The sequence below is a fragment of the Aotus nancymaae genome, unplaced genomic scaffold (genome assembly GCF_030222135.1).
Source record: "Aotus nancymaae isolate 86718 unplaced genomic scaffold, 86718_ANA_hifiasm-v0.15.2.pri h1tg000108l, whole genome shotgun sequence".
In the NCBI taxonomy this organism is placed as follows: Eukaryota; Metazoa; Chordata; class Mammalia; order Primates; family Aotidae; genus Aotus; species Aotus nancymaae.
The window spans coordinates 36,686,301-36,714,005 of record NW_026988523.1 but is presented as its reverse complement, the minus strand read 5'-3'; the positions used below and the strand labels follow the sequence as shown (position 1 = coordinate 36,714,005).

General features: G+C 45.8%; 1 protein-coding gene and 1 pseudogene across 1 annotated transcript in view; both read right to left on the bottom strand.

The window, feature by feature from the left end:
* LOC105715513 (SLAM family member 5-like) overlaps positions 1-27,705 on the bottom strand; it is an 84,068-nt gene that overhangs the window by 6,371 nt on the left and 49,992 nt on the right. The window contains exons 5-8 of the mRNA XM_064370461.1: positions 25,671-26,063; positions 23,568-23,864; positions 21,875-22,021; positions 21,588-21,679 (exon numbers count right to left, since the gene is read on the bottom strand). Coding sequence (XP_064226531.1) covers positions 21,588-21,679; positions 21,875-22,021; positions 23,568-23,864; positions 25,671-26,063 — 929 coding nt within the window. The remainder of the gene's footprint in view (positions 1-21,587; positions 21,680-21,874; positions 22,022-23,567; positions 23,865-25,670; positions 26,064-27,705) is intronic.
* LOC105715546 (large ribosomal subunit protein uL13-like) lies at positions 9,952-10,563 on the bottom strand (annotated as a pseudogene).

Below are 27,705 nucleotides of genomic sequence, written 5' to 3'. Positions count from 1 at the left end.
CCTGGGTTTGCCGCTGAGTGGCAGGACACCCAGTGCTCTCCCTAATGAATAAAGTTCTCCTTATTTCCAGCCTGCACCCTCCTGCTGTCCTTATACCTAACTCTGGCTCTCGCTGGAAGCAGAGAATAGCTTAGGCCAATCCTGAGGTATGACAGTGTTTCTAATATTTGTTTGTGGTTATTCACTACCTCAGTTCACCGGGCCCCTCCTCTAGGCCAGGTCTCACCCCTCCCTTCAGCTTGCTCAAGGGACTAGGCCCACCCCAGGCTCAGCACCTCTTAGCACCAGGGCCACAGGCCTTCAGGATCCACATCAGCCGGTTAATGGGTTTATCAGTCCATTTTTGCATTGCTATAAAGAAATACCTAAGGCTAGGTAATTTATAAAGAAAAGCTATTTAAAATGTGCTGGGTTCTGCAGGCTGTACAGGAAGTGCAGAGCCAACATGTGCTTCTGGTGGGGGGTCCCAGGCAACTCAGAGTCACGGTGGAAGGTAAAGGGAGCCAGCACCTTCTGCCTCTCGACACTTGCTACCTCTCCTCTATGGCCCTAGACAGAATTGGACAGGGTACCATCTCACTGACAGGAGTCAGATGTTTATCCCCTCTTTTGTCTATAAGTTACTCAGCCTGAGGTAGTTCTTTATAGCAGTGTGAGGACAGACTAAAATAATGTCCTTCAGCAGGTGGCCTGAAGACAGTGTCTTCCAAACCCCTCACAGGAGCAGAGGCAGAGAAAGCAGAGGATCAAGTGAAGGAGGCATGAAGGTGAGTTCTTACCTCACTTGAGGGCTGAGGAAGTGACCACAGAGAAAGCCTGTGGTCTTCTCTCTGAAGGATCCCAAAACAGGCTTACCAGCTATGAGTGCCTGTCAGGCCACAAGATAGAACAGGACTGGATGGAAGAGACGGAGCAGAAACCTTAACAAAGCCGCGGGAGTCACTAAAAGAACCACACAGCTGGGAGGGAGTCAGAAATCATCTGCCTAACCCCTGCTTTACAGAGGAGGGTGTCTCTAGAGGAAAGAATTGTCCTGGGTAACACAGGGCAGAGGAAAACCTGGAGCCCACTTTCCTCTCGCAGCTCAGATTCTCCCCACTGCAGGACGCTGCCCATGTGCTCTTCCATCCTCACCTCCTTCCCCAGAGCTCAGCAGCACTATTGTCTGAGCCCACTAGGACTTGAGCAGCTGCCAGGGTCTCAATCACAAATGCCTTCTCCTGAGCAGCAGAAGCAGACACTTTCAGTGGCTGAGCAGAGCACGGACTGCTGGCTAGCAGAGGGTTAAACAGCCAGCCCAAACACAAACAGATGTCACTTCCTGGATAATGGACCCAGGGAGAGAGGAGGCTCAGCCCTCGGGCTTCCAGGGAGGATCTGCCCCAGAAGGTGGTTGGTGAGCACAGAAGGAAGAAGAAAAAAGACTGAGAGCAAGAAGGAAGACAGCAGGAGCTCTCTGATCTAGAGAAAGAAAAACAAGCCAGGTAGTGGGTGGTCATTTATAATATGGCGCTAAACATTCATTTAAATTGTATAAAATTTTAAGCTCTCTAAGCAACGTAAAATATTCCTCATTTGTCTGACATAGCCCCATCCCCACACTCACAAACCAGCGATCCATATGTGACACCCAAACTGCACTTCTTGGTGCCATCTCCATTGTCTCGTGTCTCTGTCTGGAGCCCCTAATGCAGAGACCCTTTCTCCGCCAGATCCGTGCTTGCAACATGGGTTGGGCACTTAGTAAATCCTGTTATTGTAATGTTCAGCGGGACCCCAAAAGTCAAAGACCACCCTCATCTGCAGCTGCCTGTGTCCCTGGGAAATTAGATGTGAACTGAGCCACCCTCAGGCTCCCTATTTCCCTTCCACATTTTCCCATTGAAACACATGTTCAGGAAGGGGGCAAGAGGTTAAGAATGATGAGGACAAATTCCTCATCCCCATTTTATCATCATTGCTTCACCGCGCATTCCTTCCCCTGAATCAAAGATCAACTGGAAGAGGGACAATCCAGAGACCAGAGAAAGAAATTCACTTCACTGTGTGTGGAGCTTCCGCATTCCTAAATACAGCCTAGATTAAAGCCTGATACACAGCCTAGATCAGGATAATCCTTTTCTCAGCTTCTTTTTCTTTGCTTAGCATTCTGTACTTTTTCCCCTTTCATATTTTCTTCCACAATTTTATGCCCTCCCCTATCCCTCCCCTAGTTGACAAATGACTGATTCCTTCCACATTTTTAGCACAGTCTTAGAAACATGTAGATGCATAAACACTTAAGTTTTGGTGGCCGCGTTTCCTTTTATAAAGTGAAGATTCTATTGGGTTTAGTTTCCTGAATCTTGCTGATGGAAATCTATGCACCTTACTTCATGGAAGTTGAACATTCCTTCTGGACAACTAGAGCATTTGTTTTTGTAAGCCTCCATAGTACGCCATGGTGCAGATACTCTTCCACTTGTTCACGTGTTCCTGAATTGATAGGCCCCTCCTGTTTCTTTCCAGGGTTTTTTCTAGAGCAGTGGTGTGATAAACATGGTTTCATCTGAGGGTCCGAGCAGCATTTCTGAGTGTAGGAAAAGGCAACTCCCAGGGATGTGAAGGGCGCCTGCTATAGACACATTTTACCCAAAGATATGTTCTTTTTAACTTTTAAAGTGAACACGAATGCAAATTACAAACACAATTTTAAGACTGAGACTTTCAAGGGCCCTCTCCGTTGTGATGATTTGGCTGGAGCTCAGCCTTAAGCCCAGGCAATGGTTAAGGGCCCCTCAATGCAGCCAAGACAGCCCTGGCTCAGGTTTCCCAGCCTCCTCACCACCAAAAGGACTTTCCATTCCTTCCACCTCAGGACTCCAACCAAATATGCTGCATTTGTAATCACAACAGAGTGTTTTTCTCTTTTTGCTGCCCAAAGACATTTGAACCTAAACAGCTCACTTAGTGGTCATGGCACAGCTAGCCCAGATGACCCAATTGGCCTCCATTCCCAGGGACCCCATCACTCACTGAGGAGCAGGCTGATGAATACCAGGAGCCCGTGGGTCCAGCAGAACAACCGGTCCTTGGAGCACGATCTCATGGCAGGCTGCCTGGGGCCTGTTCAGCTGCAGAGGAAACCACAGAGGGGAAGAGGTAAGAAAAGGTGACAATTTGGGCATAGGAGCCCTTCACGCTCTTTTTCACTTCAAGGCAGAAACAGCAAGTGACTACTGGGGAGACAGGCCACCATTCTAGGGAAAGCCATTCAAGCTCTTTCATCTCCTTTCAGTCCCTACAATGTCGTACACACTCAATACATAATTGCAAAAGAAATAAAAGTACACTCTGTGATGTTTCTGACAGCATATTCGAAAGGCACCCTCCCTGCATGCACAACCAGCTTGCTGTCCTCACACACACCCTTCCCCGACACTTACCTGCTTCCCTGGGTGTACAGCTCAGCCCCAGGTGTCCCTGGTCACCAGTGTCAGCCTATGGTCTGGTGCAGAAGTCACCCTCTTAGAGCAAGTCTGGGCTATGCCCCTTCTGAGTTCAGTCTCTTTCTTTTGTCCTTACACGTATAATAAGTATTCAAAACAGCCCTCTTCATTCTTGGGCTCTCCTAAGGTTTGCTACCTCTGACCTGAATTCCAGTGCACTCACAACTGTGCTTTTTTCTATAAAAGGTTCCCGAATGCTTGTTTCTTTAGAAGGATATGAGTGAGATATCCCCAACTCAATATCCTTGCTCTCAAATTCATTTTAAAGAGAAACACTAAATTAAACAATCAAAGAGTTCAGTGACCTCCAAGTAGGGTTATCTGAAAGATAATGAAGCATAGGCTTATCAAAATGAGATAACCGAAGCCAAAGTCAAACAGAGAATCTTCAAAGCTAAAATAAAAATGTCAGACTGCATGTTCAAGGGATCCCTAATGAGATCAACAGTGAATTATCTGAATGCCAGCAGGCTCTGCAGTGACATGTGCAAAGTATTCAGAAAAAAATCTTACAACTAAGAATTTGTTGCCCTACAAAACTATCCTTCACAAATAGCGACCTGCAATGTAACTAATACAAAGGGAGTCATTCAGTCCAAAGCAAAAGGCACTAGAGAGTCAAGGAAATCTATATGAACAAATTAAGAGCACAAGTAAGGCTAATTAACCAGATAAATATAAGCAACAATATTAGTGTTTTTATTTATTTATAATAGCTTTGCCCCTTAGGTCACCTAAAATATGCTTACCTAACACAAAAATTATAAGTGTTCATGAATACACGAGGTAAAAGATGTAATTTATATGACAATAACAGTACAAGGATAGAGGAACACAGCTATGTAGAATGAATATTTTGTATACCATTGAAATTAAATGGATACTAAACAAATAAGGAATGTGTAAATGAAAGTATAAATTATATTCCCCAGAAGTAAATAATATTATGAAGGGGTACTAAGAACAATGATATGGTAAAAATTAGATAAACTAGTTAGTAGTATTTCTAGGCCGGATGTGGTGGCTCATGCCTGTAATTCCAGCACTTTGGGAGGCCGAGGCGGGCAGATCACCTGATATCAACAGTTTGAGACCAACCTGGCCAACAAGGCAAAATCCTGTCACTACTAAAAATACAAAAACTAGCCAGGCGTGGTGGCACATGCCTTAATTCCAGCTACTCAGAAGTCTGAGGCAGGAGAATGGCTTGAACCTGGGAGGCAGAGGTTGCAGTGAGCTGAGATTGAGCCACTGCACTCCAGTCTGGGTCAAAGAGCAAGACTCCATCTCAAAATAATAATAATAATAAATAATAATAAATTAAAAAAGAAAAATTTCTAGAAAGGCGCATGCTATAAAAACTGACTCAAGAAGAAGTAGAACATTAAGATAAAGCTTTAACAATTCAGATAATGAATTAGTCATCAAAACACCCCCATAAAGTAAAAACAGAACGGCTTCACTGTGATGCTATACCAAACGTCTAATAAAAAGCCTAAGACGAATCCTTCAAAATTCTTCCAGAAAATAGAATAGAAATTGATATTTGCAACTCCTTCTATAAAGAATAAATTACACTGACACCAAAATCAGACAAAGATATCAAAAGTAAACCACAGGTCAATATTTCTTATAAACTTCTCAAGAAAATACTAGCAAAATGAAATCCACCAACATATAAAAAACTTGCACAATACAACCAAGTGGGATTTATCCCAAGAACACAGGATGGCTCAATATACAAAAATCAATCAATATAATAAAAGATATTAATAGATATAAAAGGGGGTTGAAATAGATGATCACTTCAGTAGAACAAAATAGCATTTGACAAAATCCAATGCCTTTTCATGATGAAAAAACACTGAATAAGCAGGAATTGAGAACAATTTCCTCAACCTGATAAAGGATATTTATTTAAAAAATATGTAACTTGGCCGGGTGTGGTGGCTCACGCCTATAATACCGGCACTTTGGGAGGCCGAGGTGGGTGGATCACGAGGTCAAGAGATCGAGACCATCCTGGTCAACATGGTGAAACCCCATCTCTACTAAAAATACAAAAATTAGCTGGGCATGGTGGCGCGAGCCTGTAGTCCCAGCTACTCTGGAGGCTGAGGAAGCAGAATTGCTTGAACCCCAGGAGGCGGAGTTTGCAGTGAGCAGAGATTGCACCATTGCACTCCAGCCTGGGTAACAAGAGCAAAACTCTGTCTCAAAAAAAAAAAAAAGGTAACTAACCTCATATGTAATAGTGAACCATAGAAAGTTTTCCCCTAATTTCTGTAACAAGACAAGGGTGTCTGCTTTCAACATTTGCATTCCACATTGTTCTCTGGGTTCTACCCAGAACGATTAAGTAAGAAAAACAGAAGTTGCCCAGATTTAAAACAAAGAATTAAAACTATCTCTATTTAAAATGACATCATCACATGCATAGAAAATTCAAAGGCATTCACAAGAAACTATTAAGGCTAACAAGTTCAGCATGGTTGCAAAATGAAAGATCAATATGCAAAAATGTTTATGGTTTTATATGCTAGCAATGAGCAATCAAAAGATAAAGTAAAACAATTTTATTGTAACAGGATTAAAGGAAAAAGTGCTTAAGAAAATTAATAAGAAACGTGCAAGACAGGTGCACCCCAAAATGCAAAATATTGCTAAAGTAAGTTAAAGAGGGCTGAAATAAATGGAAAAGCATACCATCCTTTTGAATGAGAAGATTTCATATTGCTAAGATGCCAATATTTTCCAAGTTATTCTACCAACTCCATGCAATTCCTACCGAAGTCCAGCTGGATATTTTTGCAGGAATTGATAAACTCATCCTGAAATTACCATGGAAATGAGACAGGATAGAAACAGAACATAAAATAATTCTGCAGACTCACACTCCCTCCAGTACGGTCCCATTTTTTGGTCTACTTTATAGAAATTTTTTTTAAAGATAACTATCTATGTTTTCTGGCTTCAACCCCCACCTCTCTTCTCTATATCTCTTTTACAAATTAAGATCTAATTCACAATGCAATCTATGCTGCTTTCCCAAACATTCGTTCCCTGTGCTAAAGAACAAAGCCAGGAAAGTAATGGATTCCACTTTAGCAGAGAGGTCTGTACAGGAAGCAAGCCCACAGCCTCCAGTTATGCTCTAAATCATATACTGAGAAACCCAAGATCTAGGGAGAAAAACAGCCGAGCCTTTCAGCTCTCTCCATCATCTGTACACTTGCCCACATCACACAGCTGAATTCATATTTGTTTGTCATCTACGCATATCCTGAGATCCTTCACAAACGCTAAAGCACTTAGAAGATACAATGAAACCTCTTGGGAAATAACTTCCACTTGCAAAATTTGCAGAGCTGTTTCTGGAAACTAGTCGTAACACTCTTAAGCTCTCATTATACTGGTAACATAAAAAATTAAGGTTTGAAAATAAGAGGAAGAGAACTTATTTGGAGAAAGCTATGCCATGAATCCCACTAACCCACGCTGTCTGCCCCTCACCTCAAGCCTGGTGAGAGGGGCGACGATGAGACCATTCAGAGACGTGCATGTACATTTGGCTCCTCAATGGGAACACACTTTCCCCACTGGCAGTGCTAACTCTGCGGCCATAGGCTGTTTCAGCAGCATCTCCTCTTTGAGTTTCTCAGGTGTGAGTCAGGCACCTGTGCAGTGCATCTCCAAGCTGCATCAAGGAATCAGGGACCAAAGAGAAAGAACAAATGTCCCCCCTGAGAGTGCATTATCTGTGAGAAGGTAGGTGACAGATCCTCAGCATAGGGAAGGAGGGAGCTCCAAGAATCCTCTGAAAATGCTACACGACAGAAAGGGTACACCTAAACATTATCAAGCCTAGAGCACCAACTACGTATTGACCACAACAGGAGTCGTCGAGGAAAGGCTTTCCTGTTACCTCCTCCAAGAGCTGCAACCACTTCACATGAGGTCTTATTAAACATGCTGATTTTCATTGACAGTAAGGCGTCTGAGACATTGTTTTCTCCACTCCCTATTTTACACACTATGTGCCTATGTTCATGGGTCTCCACCCACTGTTGTGCCAAGAAACTCAGGCCCTTTTGTCAATCTCTATAATAAGTAAATTAAGGGAACATCAGTCACCTTAGGCACTTGGAAGTCTGGTTTCTCATTGTCATCTTTGCCCTCTCTGGCTTTTAAAATTTCCACACAGGAAGGTGAGTAAACAGATTATTTGAGGACTCGTCAATATTGGACAGCTGCCAGTGACTCACATTGCTGCACCCAATGTCCAAAGGTGCTGCATTAAGACCCTTATTTTGAGCCCGCTGAAGCTCTTTTTATTCTTCCCACATCTTAATAATCACTAAGAGATCTCCGCCCTCTTAGATGGGGTGTCTTCACCCACCACAACTCTCCCATTTTTTCCTATTCTCTTTAGAATCATTGTAAGTCTCTTTATTGTCTGTTGTTCAGGCATAACTCTTCTATTTAGTAGTGTCCCTGGGGCTAGGGGCTGTGGCTCAGACCTTTAAGCCTGGCCCAGAGCTAGGATCTACCTCAGGTGTCCTACTTTACTTTTGTTACACCTTTTCCCATTGGGAGTGACCCTGAGACCAGTGACTTGGATCACTCAGAATCTAAGCTTCACCTGATATCGGAATCCACGCTAACCTTTGACTTTGCTTTCATTTGAGGTATTACAGATGAAAATAACCAGAGGATTGTATATTTAGCCTTTTTCTTGGTCCTGTGCATTTCCTTTTGCTTCAGTGAGCCTCCAAATCATGAGCTGAATCCATCACTTATAAATTCTATTAGTAACTTTTATCTGCACAGGTGCAGTCTGCTATCACAGATAACACTGTTGCCATGCAGAAATCAATGATTTATTTTCCCCGCCCTCTCATTCTTCCTCCTCCCACACCACATGTTTTACTGAGTCAGGGTCATTCTGTAGCAGGAGCAGCCACGGGAAAGGGATCTCCCAAACACCGAATACAGAAGGAAAGAGTTTATTACTGCCGGGAGCTGAGGAAATGATCTGTCCAAATTCAGCTCGTCTAACAAAGGAAGGTTCTGCCTTTGTATAGGCTTATACTTTAGATATTAAACATGGAAGAGTCCTAGGTTTACAGCTTTAGAAATCACATAGGAAATGGGTTTCTGTTTACAGTTTCAGGAATCACATATGAAAGGGTTCTGGTTTACAGTTTTAGGACTCACATGTGAAAAGGTTCCATGTTTGATCTTGTTTTAAGTAAAAACAGTGTCTTCCGGAGAGTTTCCCCAAGACCAAGCATGTTATTTTCAGGAAGGAGATTCAGGAGGTCCCAGCTGGCCTGTTCTCTCTTCTGTTGAGATGCACGGTGGATGACAGAGGGGGAGGCAATCCCAGATGCCTGGGTCTCCTTCCTCAATTCTAGTCAATTCACTTCTGATGCCAACTGCGAGAGTGGACCTGCTACAAATTTACATACTCAAGGCTTTGTTGATGTCCATATAAGCTCTCTCTTACTTCTGACACAAACTGCAAGTTCAGGGAATTCCCAAACCAACCTGAGGTTTGATAATTTGCTAAAAGGTTTCTAAGAACTCACTGAAGCTACTGCACTGTTGACTACTCTTTCTTAGCCTTCACTTTCTACTTGTGTAGAGCCCCAAGGCCACCAGCTGATGAGAGGTTAAGGTCCTCTCAGACTTTTCCTAGACGGGTGTGCAGACCTAGAAATGCACCCAACTTCACAATTGCATGTGACCTTCTATGAACATCTCACTCCCTAGCTTTTTCTTTTAAGATTTTTGGTTAGTCTATTTGAGTCAACAGTTATTCCTGGCTTCAGGCAGCCAAGAAGTTAAACAATTGCCTGTGGTTACTTTCACAATGTGCCCCACAAGTAAAGGGCTATTAGTGTCAGGAGAGCTCTGAGTCAGGTGGAACACACAGGTACTTAAAAGTGGGGTCTTCCACATATTTTTTTCTTTAAAAGTAATTTATTTGACTCTGATCACAAAACACAGGTAAGGAGCACGGGCATTGCCTGTAACCCCCGAGTTGCCCATCTTCCCAGTCTATGCTTTTTAAATACCCTTTGTACAACAGCAAGCTCATGCTGTTCCCAAGCACGTGCACATTCTAACAGCTGCAGAGTATAGTGTATGACCAGGTGAAAATTAGACAGATGCCCCACTCACAACTAAGGCCTCTCCAATTAGTCTTCCGGATCCTTTTGCTAATAGTGACTGGTTGCCGTTCCTATTGGTCATAGATAAATGACACCTGCACAATTCTGAGTGCTTTCAAGTAACCTCGGCAGGCAGTGACTAGACCCTTTCCTTGCTCCGAGCTTCCTATGTCCCAGGTTGCCTGTGGCACCCGGACTGCTGCTGCCCCTGGGTCCGCACATTCCAGGGCGACGGTGGAGGAAGGCAGGCCAGGCCGAGCATGAGGAATTAACAGTCTTTATCGGGCTCAGACCAGGAGTCCATAGGTCTTGAGGACCTCTGCGTATTTGTCAATTTTCTTCTCCACGTTCTTCTTGGCTCGTTTCCGTAGCCTCATGAGCTGTTTCTTTTTCTGGTAGTGGATCTTGGCTTTCTCCTTCCTCTTCTCCTCCAGGGTGGCTGTCACTGCCTGGTACTTCCAGCCAACCTCGCGAGCCAGGCGCCCCAGACAGGCAAACTTCCTTGTAGGCTTCAGACGCACAACCTTGAGGGCCGCAGGAACCACCGTCCGCTTTTTCTTGTCGTAGGGCGGTGGGAGGCCGTCAAACACCTCAAGGCGGTCCAAGGCGGCCTGGCCTCGCTTGGTTTTGTGGGGCAGCATGCCTCACACCGTCCACCAGAAGATGCGACTGGGGGCCCGGAGGTGGTAGGGGCCTCGGAGAGGGTTGGTGTTCATCCGCTTGCGGACGAAAGCCAGGTACTTCAACTTGTTTCTGTAGAAATTGCCAGAAATGTTGATGCCCTCACAGCGAACGACCACCACCTTCCGGCCCAGCAGTACCTGCTTAGCCACGATGGCTGCCAGGCAGCCCAGGAGATGGCCTCGACCATCAGGCACCAGGACCTGCACCTCCACCATCTTCGGGAGCCGCCCGGGAAAGCGGGGTCTTCCACATTTATGAGGCCAACAAACATATGAAAAATGCTCATCATCACTGGTCATTAGACAAATGCAAATCAAAACCACATTGAGATGCTATCTGATGCCAGTTAGAATGGCAATCATTAAAAAATCTGGAGACAACAGATGCTGGAGAGGATGTGGAGAAATAGGAACACTTTTGCACTGTTGGTGGGAGTGTAAATTAGTTGAACCATTGTGGAAGACAGTGTGGTGATTCCTCAAGGACCTAGAAATAGAAATTCCATTTTACCCAGCAATCCCATTACTGAGTATATACCCGGAGAATTATAAGTTGTTCTATTATAAAGACATAAGTACATGTATATTCACCGTGATATATTTATATTTATATTTATATATATGTATATATATAGCAAAGACCTGGAACCAACCCAAATGCCCATTAATGATAGACTAGACAAAGAAAATGTGGCACATATACACCATGGAATACTATGCAGCCATAAAAAGCAATTCGTTCGTGTCCTTTGTAGGGACGTGGATGAATCTGGAAACCATCATTCTCAGCAAACTGACGCAAGAACAGAAAACCAAACACCGCATGTTCTCACTATAGGTGGGTGTTGAACAAGGAGAACACATGGGCATAGGGAGGGAAACATCACACGTTGGGTATGCCGGGGGGTGGGGGACTAGGGAAGGAACAGCGTAGGGCGGGGAGGTTGTGGATGGATAACAGTGGGAGAAATGCCTGATGTAGGTAACGGGGTGATAAAGACAGCAAACCACCATGGCATGTGTGTACCTATGCAACAATCCTGCAAGATCAGCTCATGTACCCCAGAACTTAAAATACAATTTAAAAAAAAAAAGATGAAATGTTAAATACACTCTTAGGTTAAAAAGGAAAGAAAAAACAGTTATAAAAATAGTAGAAAAAATACACTGCAACCGATTCATTTTTTGTAAATCTTAAACCCGGCCTTGTATATTAAATGTTGTAATCTTGTTAAATCACGCTGTTTTTTGACTGTAGAAATAAGAACTTAACTTTTACCTATGAAGCACTCATCTCATTTCACTAGAGCCTTTGTCTCCTGGATGACTATTTCTAGCTTTTCACTTGAATAAACTCTCTAACACTGGAGAAAAAAAAAAGTGGGATCTTCCAAGTGGGGTCCTCTCCTGTCACCACAAGACAAGTGAAATAGTAATTCATTGGGAATCACACCTTGAGAGAGCTCCAGCCTCATTCTGCCTCCTCGGGTGGATGCTCTACTGCTGCTTTTATCATGAAGGCAGGCTGTTACTTCTAAGGCTGCTATGCAGCTGGAGACTGATGCTGTGCCCAGGGAAAGTTAGAACATCACAGAGTACTCTGTTCTTCAGGTTGCTGCAAGACAGTGGGTGATTGTCAAAGTTTTGAAAAGGTTTTCTACAAAATTAGTAGGGCCTCTTATTTTCTTAAAGAAGAGGATTTTCACATTTCCTTACGCCACCATTCTCTATACTGCATATTTAAACATACATGTTGAATTTTAAGTTTTTTTAATTTTTGGCTATGGTTCTGTAACTTTGCACTTTTCTCCAATGATCTATTGAAACCACTCACCATCCTGATATTATTTTCTAAAGTTTTAGTTATTTTGTAAGTTAAAAACATTTACCAACACGTAGTTGGGTTATAGAGGAGGAGGGAAGAAAGAAAGGATGGCTATCAAAGATCAACTGTCAGTCTACATCTACTGCTGTCTGCTTCCCTCCCTACAACGCAGCTGTGGGACTGCAAACCCCACAGGCAAGGCAGGTCACGCTTCTCTTTCAGCCATGTAAGGAAGTCCAGGGAAAGGCCATAACCCAGAGATTCTACTGCAACCGTATCTTACCTAGACATCTTGTCCTCCACCTAGGGCTGCAGTTTCCTCTCACATCAGGAAACAGGCATGCTGTCCCTCCCCAGGGTCTCACAATCTTGTCTTGAGTTTCTCAGAATCCATAGTCTTCTTTCCCTTCTGGCATCTGTCCATAGCTGGGCTGATGCTATCAGCACCTTGCCACTTACCATAAGCGTAAACTTGGGTAACTTGGAACCCTCTGGACATCCAGGGTCCTATATTGTCTTAGTCTGTTTTGTGCTGCTACATTAGAATACCTGAGACTGGGTAATTTATAAGAAATAAACATGTATTTGGCAAACGGTGGAGGGTGGGAAGTCCAAGATCAAGGGGCTTCATCTGGTGAGAACCTTCTTGCTGCATCATCAATGTCAGAAGGCAGAAGGACAAGCGAGCACATGCAAGAGAGAGCAAGAGATTGAATTCTCAGTCTCAAGCTCTTTTATAATTGGCACTCGTTTACTCATGATGAAGCACTCAAGCCCTGACACCTCCCATTAGGCTCCACCTCTCAACACTGTTACAGTGGGAATTAAGTTTCTAACACATGAAATTCGAGGGACACATTCAAACCATAGCGTATATTACCTATAAGGTTAATGTAATGATTAGTCAATAGGGTTATTTTGAGGCTTCAATTTAATGTACATTGGGGATTCACTGAAACAATGCATGTAAACCCATGATGTAGTAAATATTCAGTAAATACATTTCTTTTATAACCCAACTCCCACCTTGGGTGTCCTGTCATTTGGGATTCAAATATGACAGATGTCATGATGCATCCCGTGTTTTATAGAGGTCCAGAGCCTTTCCTACAAATGTGTGAATTCCTAAGAGCTTACATTCTCACCGTCACCTCTCAGATCTCTGCTCTCTCTGGAGTCTCCACCACACAGACCTCTACACTGCTTTCTTATCTGGTACATACACATGCACACACACACGTGCATACATGCAAGCACATACACTTACTCTCTGCTGCTTCCCATCAGATCAAAATCTGCTTTCCATTATGTCCCCAAAACATTACTGGCACCAGGATCCTGAGTATAATAAACTCTTACAAAAGGCTTGGCAGTTGGTGTGTGTGTTTGTTTATTTATTTATTTATTTATGTCTTAAGACAGGGTAAATGAACATTGAGAACATTGAGACTTTTTCAATGTTTCTGTCATTTTGTCCGTATGGAAGGTCTACTGGCTGACTGCCCGGTGTCACTGGCCTCCAGTCACGTGGCTTATTCTCTCTCTCCAGGTTCCTCCAAAACCTCTTACGTACATAGTTTTCCTAACCAAACCGTTCCCAAACAAGAACTGCCTCCCGGACTGGACGAGAAAAAGGAATGGCATAAAGGCAGAAAGGGATGCAGAGGGAATTTGAATTTGAGAGAACACTGACTTGCATGGCCAAAGGTAGAAAAAGGCACTGCACTGACCACAGTGATGTGGGTTCTTAAGGTGACTCCTTCAGTTACCTCTAGGACGGCTGAAGGAACAAAGATGCTTAAGCATGAAGAAGGAGCCCATATGACACCTCCTCCATGAAGCCTTTCCTGATTCCACCAGTGAAAAGTAGCCTCTCTCTCCTTTGAACTGCTTTGCATCATTTGTTCTATATATAGCTTTTGTGAGATTCAACCTTGTGATGAGGATGCTCCTATTGAGTCTTTCCTGACCAGTGTGAACGTGATTCCCCATGGTATGGCTCACATCTGACTCCCGGACCTGTCCCCAGGGCCTTGCTCCCAGTAGAGGCTTGGTTGAGTGCATTAATTAATAAGAAGAACCCATTTGACAGGGTGCTGCTCTTGAAGCCATGGCATAAGTTATTCTCTGCCCCCAGTGAGGATAAGGAATTGTTCAATTTAAATTAAGTAGGAAGGAGGCAGGTCAAGTACAAGAAAGAACTTCCTGACTCAGTAAGTGGGTTACACTAATAGGCAGTGGTAAACCAAGCAAATCCCACACCTTTGAATGGAGAGAGGATGTAGCCTCTGTGGGGCCTTCCCCTGGTCCAGCACTGATCTGATAAACAGAATGAGGATGGAGACATCATCAAGCTCCCTGGGGCTGATCAGAGGCTTAGGGTAGTGGCCGTGGAGTTGGTCAGAGCTGAGACGAGGCCCTGATGCAGTTCATGGTCACAACCCTGCAGCAGGAGCAAGGGAGGGAGCCTGGATGGTACCCTGGCTGAAATAATTAGGGCCCTGCTCCCAGGAAAGAGAAACCATGGATCCAGCACATTTCTTGTTTTTGTTTGTTGTTTGTTTGTTGTTTGTTTTTGGAGTCTCTTTCTGTCGCCCAGGCTGCGGCGCAGTGGTGCAATCTCAACTCACTGCAATTTCTGCCTCCTGGGTTCCAGCCATTCTCCTGCCCCTTACTTTGTCATCCACCTGCCTAGGCCTCCCAAAGGGCTGGGATTATAGGCATGAGCCACCAAGCCTGGCCGGATCCAGCACTTTCTATGATCCAGACACGGCACTAAGTGCTTGGGACTTTATCACGTTTCACCAGAAGAGCAGCACTGTGAGGCACGTGTTACCAGACACTTTTTGTAGAAGAGCAAACTGGGACTTAAATTAGAAATTTAAACACGTCTACCTCAATTTTATTACACTGACTACCTTCCTGAAATCAATAAGATAGAAGTCGTGGATTCCATTTAAATTGGAAAGTTCTGTCGTTCTCTCATTTGTTCTCAATGAGCAAGCGCTCCTGTTTACTGTTTCCGTTGCCCTGGAACTGGAGCTCTGCTGCAGTGAAGGATTCTGAATCCCAGGTTCATTTGAAGTGAATCCAAGGAGGTTCTGTCTTGTTTCATGTGATCGAAAAGCCAGGCGTGGCTCCAGGATCCGAGCTGGAGGTCTTGTGTGGCGCTGAACCTGAGTCAGACTACATCGTCATGCTGCAAGTCCCCAGGGGGACCAACTGTCCAACCTGGTTCAGCCTTCAGGATACTTTCAAGCAGAGGGTCCATGTGCCCAGCATGTCATCCATGAGGATTGAGAACCTGACCCCTGAAGACAGTGGGCAGTATCAGGTTCAAGTCATCTTACCTGAGACAGCACTTACCCACGCTTCCCAGCTCATCATCTGTGGAAAGTGGCAGCCCACACTACTGTCAATTTCACAAACCTCCCACCCTGCCCTCCCCAGTTCAGACACGGACTCAGCCTTGCAGGGCTGCGTGCACCTCAGCTGGCTTCTACTACTGCTGCTGCCTCTTCCTCAGATTCCTCATTGCACCAGGATGCACTCGGCTCAACACAGATGTTTCTCTCTCTCTCTCTCTCTCTCTTTCTTTCTTCTCTTTCTTTCTTTTTGACCACTATATAAAGTATATTATATTATTTCTAACTTTCAAAACGGAGAGAAAGAGACTCCATAATTCGAGTTGCTTTTACAACTGAGGATATAGTCAAAGTCAAACAGCTTTTTTGTTAACTTTTATTTTAAAGAAGTAAAAAAGACCCTTAATAGCTAAGGCAATGCTAAGCAAAAAGAACTAAGCTGGAGACATCATGCTTCCCTTCTTCAAACTATGCTACAAGGCTATAGTAACCAAAATAGCATGGTATAAGACTGCACACCTACAACTGTCTGATCTTCAAACAAACCTGAGAAAACAAGCAATGGAGAAGGGACTCCATATTCAATAAATGGTGCTGGGAAAACAGGCTAGCTCAAATGCAGAATATTGAAACAGGACCCCTTCCTTATATTATATACAAAAATTAAGTCAAGATGGATTAAAGACTTAAACATAAAAGCAAAAGTGCAAAAACCCTAGAAGACAACTTAGGCAATACCATTCAGGACATAGGCATGGGCAAAGATTTTATGACGAAGACACCAAAAACAATTGCAACAAAAGCAAAAATTGACAAATGGGATCTAATTATGCTAAAGAGCTTCTGCACAGCAAAAGAAACTACTAACAGGATAAACAGACAACCTACAGAATGGAAGAAAAATTTTGCAAACGATGCACCTGACAAAGGTCTAATATCCAGCATCTATAAGGAACTTAAACAAATTTACAAACAAACGACCCTATTAAAAAGTGGGCAAAAAACATGGTCAAGCAGCTCTTAAATGCCTAGCTAACAAAACAACTCCAGATTTTTCTGACTCAGATTGAGTGTGTTCTTTTAATGGAAAAAAAGAAAAGAAAAAAAGTCACCCAGTGCCATAACCTAACACAGAACTGTTCAATAGCATTTTCAGTCGTGATAGAAATGTTCTGTATTTGTGCTTCCCAATAAGGTAAGCACCAGCCAACTGTATATTTAGCGTGTGACTGACATAAATAAGAAACTGGATGTTTACTTTTAATTAATTTAAAATTAGCCATTCTTTCATTCTATCCCAACATATTCAATTCAATATACTTAATGTCTATGAGGCCCTTCTTCTGAAGAACAAACCTGGAGTTCAGGACCTGCGTATATGGGACACAGGATACAGAGCAACGAGAATAAGAGAGCAATGGCCAAACCCAATGTTTTTCTTAGAACCCACAAGTGAACTGCAGCAGCTGGAAAGTCCATGCTGTAATCCAACCACATTAATAGCCTCTACTTTCAGTAAGAGTGGGGGAATTGGAGCACACAGCTCTGTCCCTCAACAGTTAGAGAAGTAAGCTGCCATCATGAATGTGCCAAACGTTTGCATTTTTGATTTGTTTCCTTTATCCTTTTGACTGTTTTCCTAAGAATCTTGTCCAGTAAAAAACCAATTTTTCTGTGGTTATATTGATTGAAGCCTCATCTTGTTCAACGATATTAGTCATTTGGGAAATGAATATCAAAAGCACAGTGAGTTACCACTTCACACACACTCAGAAGGCAATAACCAAAGAAAGGAACAATAACAAGACTTGGGGAGGATGTGGAGATGTCCTCTCACATTGCTGGTGGAGTGTAAAAATGACGAAGGTGAAGGTGAAAAATAAAAATGAAATAATGAGAGGGAGGTGGAATACAAGACACTTTATGACAGATAACCCAATGGAACATACTGGCTCGTTGGGCATCTGGAGTGAATAAGAAGGAGTGAAAAATGAGCAAAATTATGGTTTATTTGGATGCAAATCATGACTGACACTGAAGAGAAATTGCATGAAGCACTTCCCTGGATTTTAGTCTCTCCATGTGTACAATGGGGGTTTATGCCTTACGGAATTGTAGAAACTCTAAGTGAGAGACTCATGTAAAGCCTACTGAATGACATTATGAAGAAAACGTTCATCAGCAGAAGGTTAATTGAGGATGTGGATGATGATATCTCTGACATGGACCATGGATGGGGGAAATTTGGATAAAGACCACTCTGAATGTCTCATCTACATTTGAGTGCAATGTCCCTTATTCCCTGTCTTCTGCGCAATCAGGGCTCTACTGCCACTTAAGGGGTAATTTCTCTTTGATTCATTAGTTGTTCCAGCACCAAGGAGCTCAGCCTGAGTTGAGGCTCATGAGTCAGGAGGCCAGGATCTTTGGGGCATTGACAAGAGGAGGATACTTCCATATTCCAAAATTCCAAGGGCGTCTTAGTCTATTTGGTTACTATAACAAAATACCTTAGATGTGTAAATCACTGGGTGATTTGTAGATAATAGAAATTTATTCCTCATACTCCGGGGGCTGAGAAGTCTAATATCAAGGCACCACCATGTTCAGCATCTGGTAAGGCTGACTCAGTGTCTCTTCAGCTCACCTTCAGCTCCGTAGATGGCATCTTATTGTGACATCATCACATGGCAGAGGGGGAAACACAATGCACTCAGTGGAGAAAGGGGAGAACACCAAGTCCTCGCATGATGGAAGGTGGGAACACAGTGCCCTTACATGACGGAAGGTGGGAACACAGTGCCCTTACATGACGGAAGGTGGGAACGCAGTGCCCTTACATGATGGAAGGTGGGAACACAGTGCCCTTACATGATGGAAGGTGGGAACACCATGTCTTCACATTATGGAAGCCAGAAACACTGTGTCCTCACATGGTGGAAGGGGCAATACTGTGTCCTCACATGATTTAAGGCAGGAACACTATGTCCTCATATGGTAGAAGGAGGAATACCATGTCCTCACATGGCGGAAGGAGGAGCACTGTGTTCTCACATGGCAGAAGAGGGAACAATCGTGCCCTCACATGGTGGAATGAAGAACACTGTGTCCTCACATGGCAGAAGGGGGGAACACCACGTCCTCATATGGTGAAAGGAAGAACACTGTGATCTCACATGGTTGAAGGAGTAGAAGAGCGTGACACTGTCCTCAAACCATTGTATAAGAGTACTAATCCCATTCATGGAAACTCATTATTTCCCTAAGCCCACTCTTGATGCTTTTGCATTGTGGATTAAGTTCCAACATGAAACATCCAACCCATGGCAAGGGTCTTCAGTCACTATTTCATGAAGGAAAAAGAAAGGGGCTTTGGATCATCCAGTGTTGGATTTAAAGCTGTGCTCCATCTCCACGGTCTGGACCTCAGCCAGCCTGCCCAGACCGTGCTGTTGGGTGGTGTCAGCTTCATCCGTTGGTGCCATCCGATTCCTGCAGGGAGCCTTCTCAATGTTTTTTAAACTTATTATTTAATATACTTTATTTTAGAGCTGTTTTATGTACATGGAAAAGTTGCACAGAAAGTACAAGGTTTGCCACCATCTACTTTTGAATGCTGGTGACTGAAACCAGCACTAGTGGGTTCTGATAAGAATTAAGAAATAATAATATTAGCAAAGTGCCTGGGACAAAAACTGCTTCAAAACAGCCTCAAAAGCCTTGTTTCTCCTCTGTTTTGTTTTCATCTGTGCTGCAAGAAGGCAGGCTGGTGATCACATCTTACGCTGCCCCAGGGCTAATGGACGCCGATACCCAGTCACGGCCAGTCACCTGGGAAGCCAGTGAGGAGACTGGCCCACCCTCCGCTTTCTGTGCACCCACCATGGGAAGAGGGCAGGAACGAAGCCCTACCGTGAATACCCTGTCTTCTCTCACGCATCCACCATCCAGCAAGTACTTGGGATTATTATGTAGTGCTCAATCCCCTAACAGGGGCCCTTTTCAGAACTTTGTTTTCTGGGGTTGGCATGAGTGAAACCAAGAGACCCAAGGATCTAGGCCACCAGACGTGCCCCAGCACCTTGTGGTGCTAGAGTTAGCCCATCTCTGCATAAAAGCTGAGATCCAAACAGGAGGCAGAGGTTGCGAGAAGGTGAGGACTCCTCAGGAGGGAAGAAACCCTCACGTACCATGGTGGAAGCACAGCCAGGTTCACAGTAAGAGGCTGATAAGGGAGTAGGAAGTCTCCAGCTAGGACCTTAGGCCATGTATAGTCGAGGAAGGTCATTGTGTCCACCTCGTTTCCAGGTGGAGCCACGCCAGAGAGTCTGTCAGCAGCTCCTGTGCTGCATCTCCGTCTGCTCAGCAGAGGGATAGGAGATGGCAGAAAGGTGGCCCAGGCCCTTGGCATCAAGAGGTGCCCGCCTTCTTGATCCTTTCCCCCCTCAGCCCCACACCCTCCTGAGAGAGCCCAGGTTAGTACCGTAGGAGGACCCATGACCAACCCAAGGCAAACTGTAGCAGGGACCGTACATCGTGTCCAAGGTATTCAGAAAAGTCAGATATGGGAGACATCATTTTTAAACTTTTAAGACTCATAAAGCTCACAGAACAAGCATCTTGGAAGAGCTTTAAGCAGCACACTAGGATTTCAACAGGCAGAGGTGAGGGTGAGGGACACACAGAGGAACTTTCATTTCAGGCAGAGGGATGCAAGTGAGCCAAACAGTGGTTGACCAAGGGTTTGGGACCAGCATGGCTGCGGGGCACTGAAGGTCAGAAGAAGAAGCTCCAGAGGGCTGAGTCAGATCTTCTCAATAGCTTCGCCAATCAGAGCCCAAGTAGCCCTCACCAAGGGGCTGTGGAACGATACCATGCATCTATTCTTACAACCAAGTGTGCTATGCTTAGAAGATGAGAAGAGCTGAGGCTGTTTTCCTAAGACATCCCCCAACTGTGGCCTCTTAATGTCATTCCCTGAGACACCGGGGTCGAGGAGGTTTTGAGATGACACACATTTCTGTTTCCACTGTACAAAAAGTTGAGTTTGAATCCACAGGCTGAGGCTGAAAATCAGGTTCAGAATAGCACAGGTGATAAGAAAGGGGGCTTTGGTTCAGTTGGATAATGTGCACTAGACAATCCCCCCAACATGCATGCACACACGCTGCCTGATACCCCCAAGACACCCCTACACAAATTTGCCTTGGCATTTTCCTTTATTGGTTTCTATCCACCCATGCTGTCCTCCAACTCAGGATCCAGAAGCCAGGTCCCACCACCCTCCTCTGCAGCACAGTCAGTACGTCTGCACAGTCCCCATGTCTGGGCTTGTGTCCTCAGAAGTACTCACACCAGTGACATGGCAGAGGTGGTGGGAATTTGCTACCTGCTCAATCAGACAGGCTCCTCTTGGGAAGGCTTATGAAGGACAGGGGTCAGGAGCCATCTCAATGACGGAGAATAGTCCTTGCCCGAGTGTAAGGGCAGCTTGGGGAAGTGTCACGGAGTACAACCAGGCCACGTGTACCCTCTACAAATGTAGCTGTGAGGTCAGAGTGACACACACAAGGCGAAGCTGGAACTGAACCAGAGCTGAGAAAGGCAGGGGTCTGCAGGATTTAGGCTCAGAGTGCAGGTGTCCTGGGAGTGCCAGAGCCTCCTGCTTCCTCCAATCAAATGATCTCCATGGTCTGGTCTGGATAACAGACCTCACTGTAGATAGTAGTGAGAGATTCCTTTTGTTCCAGATATTGTTCACCGATGCTCTGAAATACAACGCAGAGAGTCGTTGGATCAGCTGAAGGAAAGAATAGATCTGCAGGGGCCCACAGAGCCAGTCCCCACTGCCATGCACTGCTTATGAATTCCTCTAAAGTGCCCAGCACTACATCACACCCAGATGTAAATTTTCTTAGTCAATACTGTTGATTGTCCAGATATAGATAAATAGGCAGTTGGACCAGAAATGACAGGTCCTGGAATTGGAAGCCCAAGGCTGGGCAGAGAGACCTGGGAGTTCCCCGGGTGGCCAGTGCCCCGGCACTCACCTTGTCCTTGCCCTTCTGAGACACTTGCTGGCTGAGCGTCTCAAAGGGGATACCACCATCATCAACCCCATGGTTCTTCTGCAATCCTCCACCTGACAAAATCAAAGCTTGAATCTGTGTCTTACAAACCTGTAGCCCTCCCCACTGCCATGAACCTCAAGGCCAAGACCACGCCCATCATCCCCTTAGCAGAGTCCACTCCCTGGGAGCAAAATTCAGAAGAAGGAAGCTGAGGTTCTAGTGAGGGAGGGGAGGTGTCTGGGCATGTCAGAAGAAATGCAACTTGCCCTTTTTTATTTCCATCATTGTCTTCTTCTTCTTCTGACATGTCTTCAAAAGGAAAAACCCAGTTCCCAGGACCAACGGGACACCCACAGCAGCTGCTAGGATGCCTGGCAGCAGTCTAACCATGTCCTGTTTGTGTGTACCTGTTCCTGTCACATGGGGAGAGTGGAAAATGTTAAGACAGGAGATAATATGAAACACCAATTGCCGAAGGAGAGACAGTGGGAGAAAGCAGGGGGAGCAGTAGAAAGGGCCTGGTGCTGAAGCTGCAGAGGGAGGAGCATGGCAGGTCCATTCATTCAACCAGTTAGGAGCTGCTACTTGGTGCCAGGGATGCTGAGATGCACAAGACAGTGTCCTCAGCAGCCCAGCACACAGGAGGGAAGACGGAAAATACCAGTTGCCAGAGAGGGATCGCAGCTGCAATAGAGGTTTCCACCTTGTACAAGGTCTTCAGGGAGGGCCTCCCAGAGGAGGTGATGGCTAAACTGAGGCTTGAGGCTAGAGTAGGAATTTCTCAGATATTCAGGGTGGGGCATTCCTGGAAGGAAGAGCTCCAAGGTCCCGAAATGGCTGTGTCAAGACACCAGCTCTGGGAGTTGCAGGCACCCCACTGCAGCATGAGATGGACAGTGCAGGGAGGAGCTGTGGAAAGGAAAGTCAGCGGGAGGCAGGAGTCTGTGCCCAGAGGGCCTGTGGTCAGGATAATGCTTAACACTTTTGGATGGGGGTCAGAGTGGTTTGAAGTGATGCTGGCACATCAGATGCACCCAGCAGCTTGGAGGAAGATTTGGAGAGGACCAGGCTGCACAGAGCATATCAGGTCATTCATTCATTTAGGGAACACTGATCATGGGCATATGTTGCCAGGAGCTGTGCTTGGCACAGGGATTCAAAGGAAACACCAAGGTGTTGCAGTCTACAGGGCAGACAGTGATATAATCACATTATTACTGCTCAGTGTTGGGTGCCATGGACAGCTCCCTCAGGAAGTGGGCCTGATCGCAGAAACAGATACATCATTTTCAGGGCACTCTGTAAGGCAAATTTAAATTCCCTTGATTAAAAACTAAAAACTTCCAGGCAGCAACGGCAGTATTTTAACCAACTGTAGAATGCTGCTACGTGAGGGGCCCTGTGTGGCTGCACCTGTCTCATGCCCATGAAATGGCCATGGCCGAAAGGAATGCTTAGAAAAAAAATAAAAAGGGAAAAGCTGGACACTAGGAGTGGGAGGACTCATGGAGTAAGAAATATCATGTTCAGAAGCTGAGAAGCTTACAGGGAACGGGACATACGTTGGAAAATATAAGCAAGCAGTTTGGTGTGAAGTGCATAGGTGAGGCTAGACACCTGGGCAGAGGAGCATCTGAGCCCTGGATTCCATGGGGGAGTAACTGGAGGCCAGATCCCACATATAACACAGAAACCACCCAACCTGACCCTCTTTTCCCAAAGCCTACTCTGGATGTTCAGTGGAATATGGATGGGGTGGGAGAGCTCCTGGAAGGCTGCTGTGGGGGTGTCGCGAGGAGGGTAATAAGGTGGAGGTGACTCCCACAGTGCTGTGTGGGGTGAGCAGGTGGAAGGTGGTGCCGATGCTCATGGTGGGAAGAGATCCCAGAACTGTTAGACCCCGGTGCCACCTGAGCTCGGGCAGCCGCTCCTATCTTGCAGGCTACACTCACCACTCACCTTGGGCACAGACTTTCCCAAGGTCTAAGGTTGCAGCTTTCTGATCCACCTGGTTGCTGACCACACAGGTGAGATTGCCGATCCACTGGCTCAGGGGCAGGCTCAAAGCCAGGGTCCGAAGCTTGGCATTTGGTCCTGGTGTGTCTCTCTGTTCCAGCTCTCTGAAGAGGCCCTTGCTCTCCCAAGTCACATTCAGGTCCTGCGTGGCCCCTGGAGCCCTACACTCCAGAGTGATGTTACACAGGCCCGGTGTGGTAGACAGTGACTTGGCCAGGATCTCAGGGTGAGGCACAGGCTCTGGGGCAGAAGGACACAAAAGAGGGGAATCTCACATGCGTGGAGAACATTGCACATCTCACTTCCTCATTACTTTCTCATTGCAGCCACGACATGCAAGTGTGTGTATTCTACAGATAAAACACTATTTGCCCAAAGCTAAATACAGAGCAAATGAAACAAGAAGGGAAGCCACAGAGTTCAGCTCCATGTTGGTTCTCTAGATTCAACGGGTCTTAAAACTGTCCTAAAGAAAATAAAGACTAAAGTCCCCCTTCCCAAAGCACAGTATTTTCCAAAAACTGAGGTCTTTTCAGGAAGGGGAAGAAGTCTCGGGAAGATGGGCTTGTGCTGGCCCAGTGTTCTTCTCCCACGTCTCCAGCTGAGGCCACGCCTGGGACTGCATGGCCTTTATGGGGCAGGACATTAGGCCGGCTCTGGAAGGACAGAGAAAGGCCCCTGATCAGAAAAGCAGACACGTCTGTGAGAGATGCAGTGATAGGGCCTGGGAACAACGACTCTGAGTGTGCTTAGAGAGTGCACTGAGCCTGTGGTGCAGACAGAAGAGTCGGACTCATAGGCCAGCCTGACAAATCACATGGGACCTAAAGATGCAAAAGCCACGCTCTCCATGGCAGGACATTTCCCTGCGCAGAGAGGAACTTTAGGGAAAGAACGAGCTGGTAAATGACTTTCCTAAGATGTGTTGCGGTGTAAACTTTCTCCTACACCTATAAAGCCTGTGATATGTGGATTTCTGGTGGCTTGAGTGACTGAGGCTGGCCTGGGGCTGAGTGAGAGGAGAGCAAACTGGAAGGACTCCATTCACAGGGATTCCCAACTGTGGTAGGCAGAACAGTGGCCTCTAAAATGTCTAGGACCCAGTCCTGGTAACCTGGGAATAGGTGAGGCTGTGAGGCAAGGGGAATTAAGGTCACAGATAGAATTAAGGTTGCTAATCAGCTGACCTAAAATAGGGAGATTATCCCGACACTCCTAGTAGAACACTAACACCAGTGTTCTGTTAGAAGATACAGGATGATGGCCAGGAGCCACGGGATGCCGGCAGCCACTAGCAGGTGAAGAAGGCAAAAGAACAGGCTCTTCCCTGGAGCCCCCGGAAAGAACACAGCCCGGCCACCATCTTCATTTTAGCTCACAGAGACTGTGTCAGACCTCTGGCCTACAGCACGATGAGATAATAAATTTGTCTTGCTTTCAGCCAATAATTTTTGGAAATTTGTTACATCAGAAATAAAATACTGCTGTACAAATCATCTGACATATGATTAATGTTACTGGAAAAATGGCTATTTAGCTGAATTTCCATTTCCTCTCCCAAAACACTGAAAGAGCTTCATTCTCTAGTGTGAATCTCAGCTCTCCTGTCAATTCTGGGAACCTCATGTGCCTTATTTTTGGTGGAGAAAATCAAGTCTGAAGGCTAGTGTTTGAATGCAACCCTGCATGGGGCCTAAGTGACTCTCTAGAGACAAAAAAGGCAGGGACAGCACTTTGGGAGGCCGAGGTGGGTGGATCACGAGGTCAAGAGATCGAGACCATCCTGGTCAACATGGTGAAACCCCGTCTCTACTAAAAATACAAAAAATTAGCTGGGCGTGGTGGCGCGTGCCTGTAGTCCCAGCTGCTCAGGAGGCTGAGGCAGGAGAATTTCCTGAACCCAGGAGGCAGAGGTTGCGGTGAGCCGAGCTCGCGCCATTGCACTCCAGCCTGGGTAACAAGAGCGAAACTCTGTCTCAAAAAAAAAAAAAAAAAAAAAAAAAAAAAGGCAGGGAAGCCAGAAGAGGGGGGAGGGGTGTCACTCACCATAGACAGTCAGGTAGAAAACCTGGGCAAGCACTTTTCCCCGAGTTGAGCGGATCATGGCCACGTACTGCCCACTGTCTTCAGGGGCTAGGTTCTCAATCCTCAGAGACCACATGCTGGGCACATGGACCCTCTGCTTGAACTTGTCCTGGAGGCTCAACCAGATTGGAGAGTCGGCTCCCCTATGGACTTGCAGCATCTGCGTGTAATTTGACAGAGTCCCCAAACCCCATGAAACCTCCTGCATTTCGGCTCCTACATCTGCCCTGGGCTTCTCAGCCACATTAAACAAGACAGAACCTCCTCGGATGCTCTTCAGATGAATGTGGTTCCCAGAATCCTTCACGGCAGAGCCATGTGCTCCAGAAGTGTTGGCTGCAGTGCTGCACACACCTAGGGCATGGAGACAGAAACATCAGGATCTTCTCATCAAGAACAAATGAGAGAAACACAGGCCTTTGGTTCAGAGTCACAGAAATCCATCCCAAATCCTTTCTTGATTCTAGGAGGGCTTCCAAGTATAATAAATTTGAGGCAATTCTGGATCAGTTCTGGTTCTAGTGGAGTGTAATCTTGACAGGTTCCTGAACACCCCGATCTTCACTTTTCTTTTCTTTTCTTTTCTTTTCGTTCCCAGGGATTGGCAAAACAATCATCTAGATCTTCAGTTTTCTTACCTGCCCCATAATGACAGTAAGGATCAAATGAGATCCTAGATCAAAAGCACCTAGCACATTTTCTGACATATGCTAAGTGCATAACTGCAGGAGGCAGCTTCTAACATGGCTCGCAAGGATGCCTCCCCACTGTGTGCACAGACCTGTGTAATGTCTGCCCCTGGAGTATGGGCGGCACTGATTACTTGCAAATGCAGCAAAAGTGATGGAGTGTCCCTTCTGTCTGGCTCACACCCTCTGTCTCCATCACTCTCTCCTGCTCAGGCTGATGAAGCCAGCTACCACGTTGTGAGCTGCTCTGTGGAGAGGCCCACATGGCAGGGAGCTGGGGGCAGCCTCAGCCAACTCTTTCATTCCAGTCTCTGCGAACCTGAGTGACAGCACCCAGCTGAACCACACCCGGATGCTGATCTCCATAAACTGTGAGACCAGATCCCATGTTGCGTTAACACACTAAGTTGTAGAGTAACAGCTCGCACAACAATACATAACTAAAGCAACGATGAAGATTGTTTTTCTTTGCCTTACCTTCTAGGAAGGGAATGAATTGGGATAGAACAGGACAGGATAGGACGGGAAGTGAATTAGACAGGTCATCCTGCGGCAACAAACAACCAAATTGAGGGACTTAGAATAACGGGAGTTTGTATATTATGAAACTACATGTCCCATAAGATACAGGGAGGTCATTGACACATGGGTGGGGGCTCCACACCTTGTAGGAGCCCCATATGGAACCCACAGCCTCCTCACAGCCTCCTCAGCCCCCATGGTAGGGAAGGGAGGAGTCAAGAGAAGCACCCGTGGGGCTTTCACTGCACAGCCCGGAAGTGACGTAATCTCTGCCCGTATTTTCTAGACAGAACTAGTCAGGAGACCCTGCTCACTGGGAGGGACTGAAAGTGTAGGGGACTTTGACACTTGCCACCGACCAGATGGGCTGTTTGCTGGCACTGTGTTTCTGCTACCAGGAGAGCACTTCCCTATGCGGTGCCCCTGGGGCACCTGGTCATTCTCCCTCAGTCACTGTCTCCCACAGAGCCCTGACCAGTGGGCACAGCCACCTCAGCTCTGCCTCCTCCTGAGCCCTTCCTTGTTCAACAGGCACAGCCCCAGTGAACTCAGAGATCTCTCTTTCTGGGGACCGGGGTGGGACCAGTCTGGACTGGGGGAAACTGCCACAGGACACCCTTGTCCTTTGAAGAAAGAACTATCTCCTTTCTTCAGCAGCTCAGGTCCACCTGGGTTTGCCGCTGAGTGGCAGGACACCCAGTGCTCTCCCTAATGAATAAAGTTCTCCTTATTTCCAGCCTGCACCCTCCTGCTGTCCTTATACCTAACTCTGGCTCTCGCTGGAA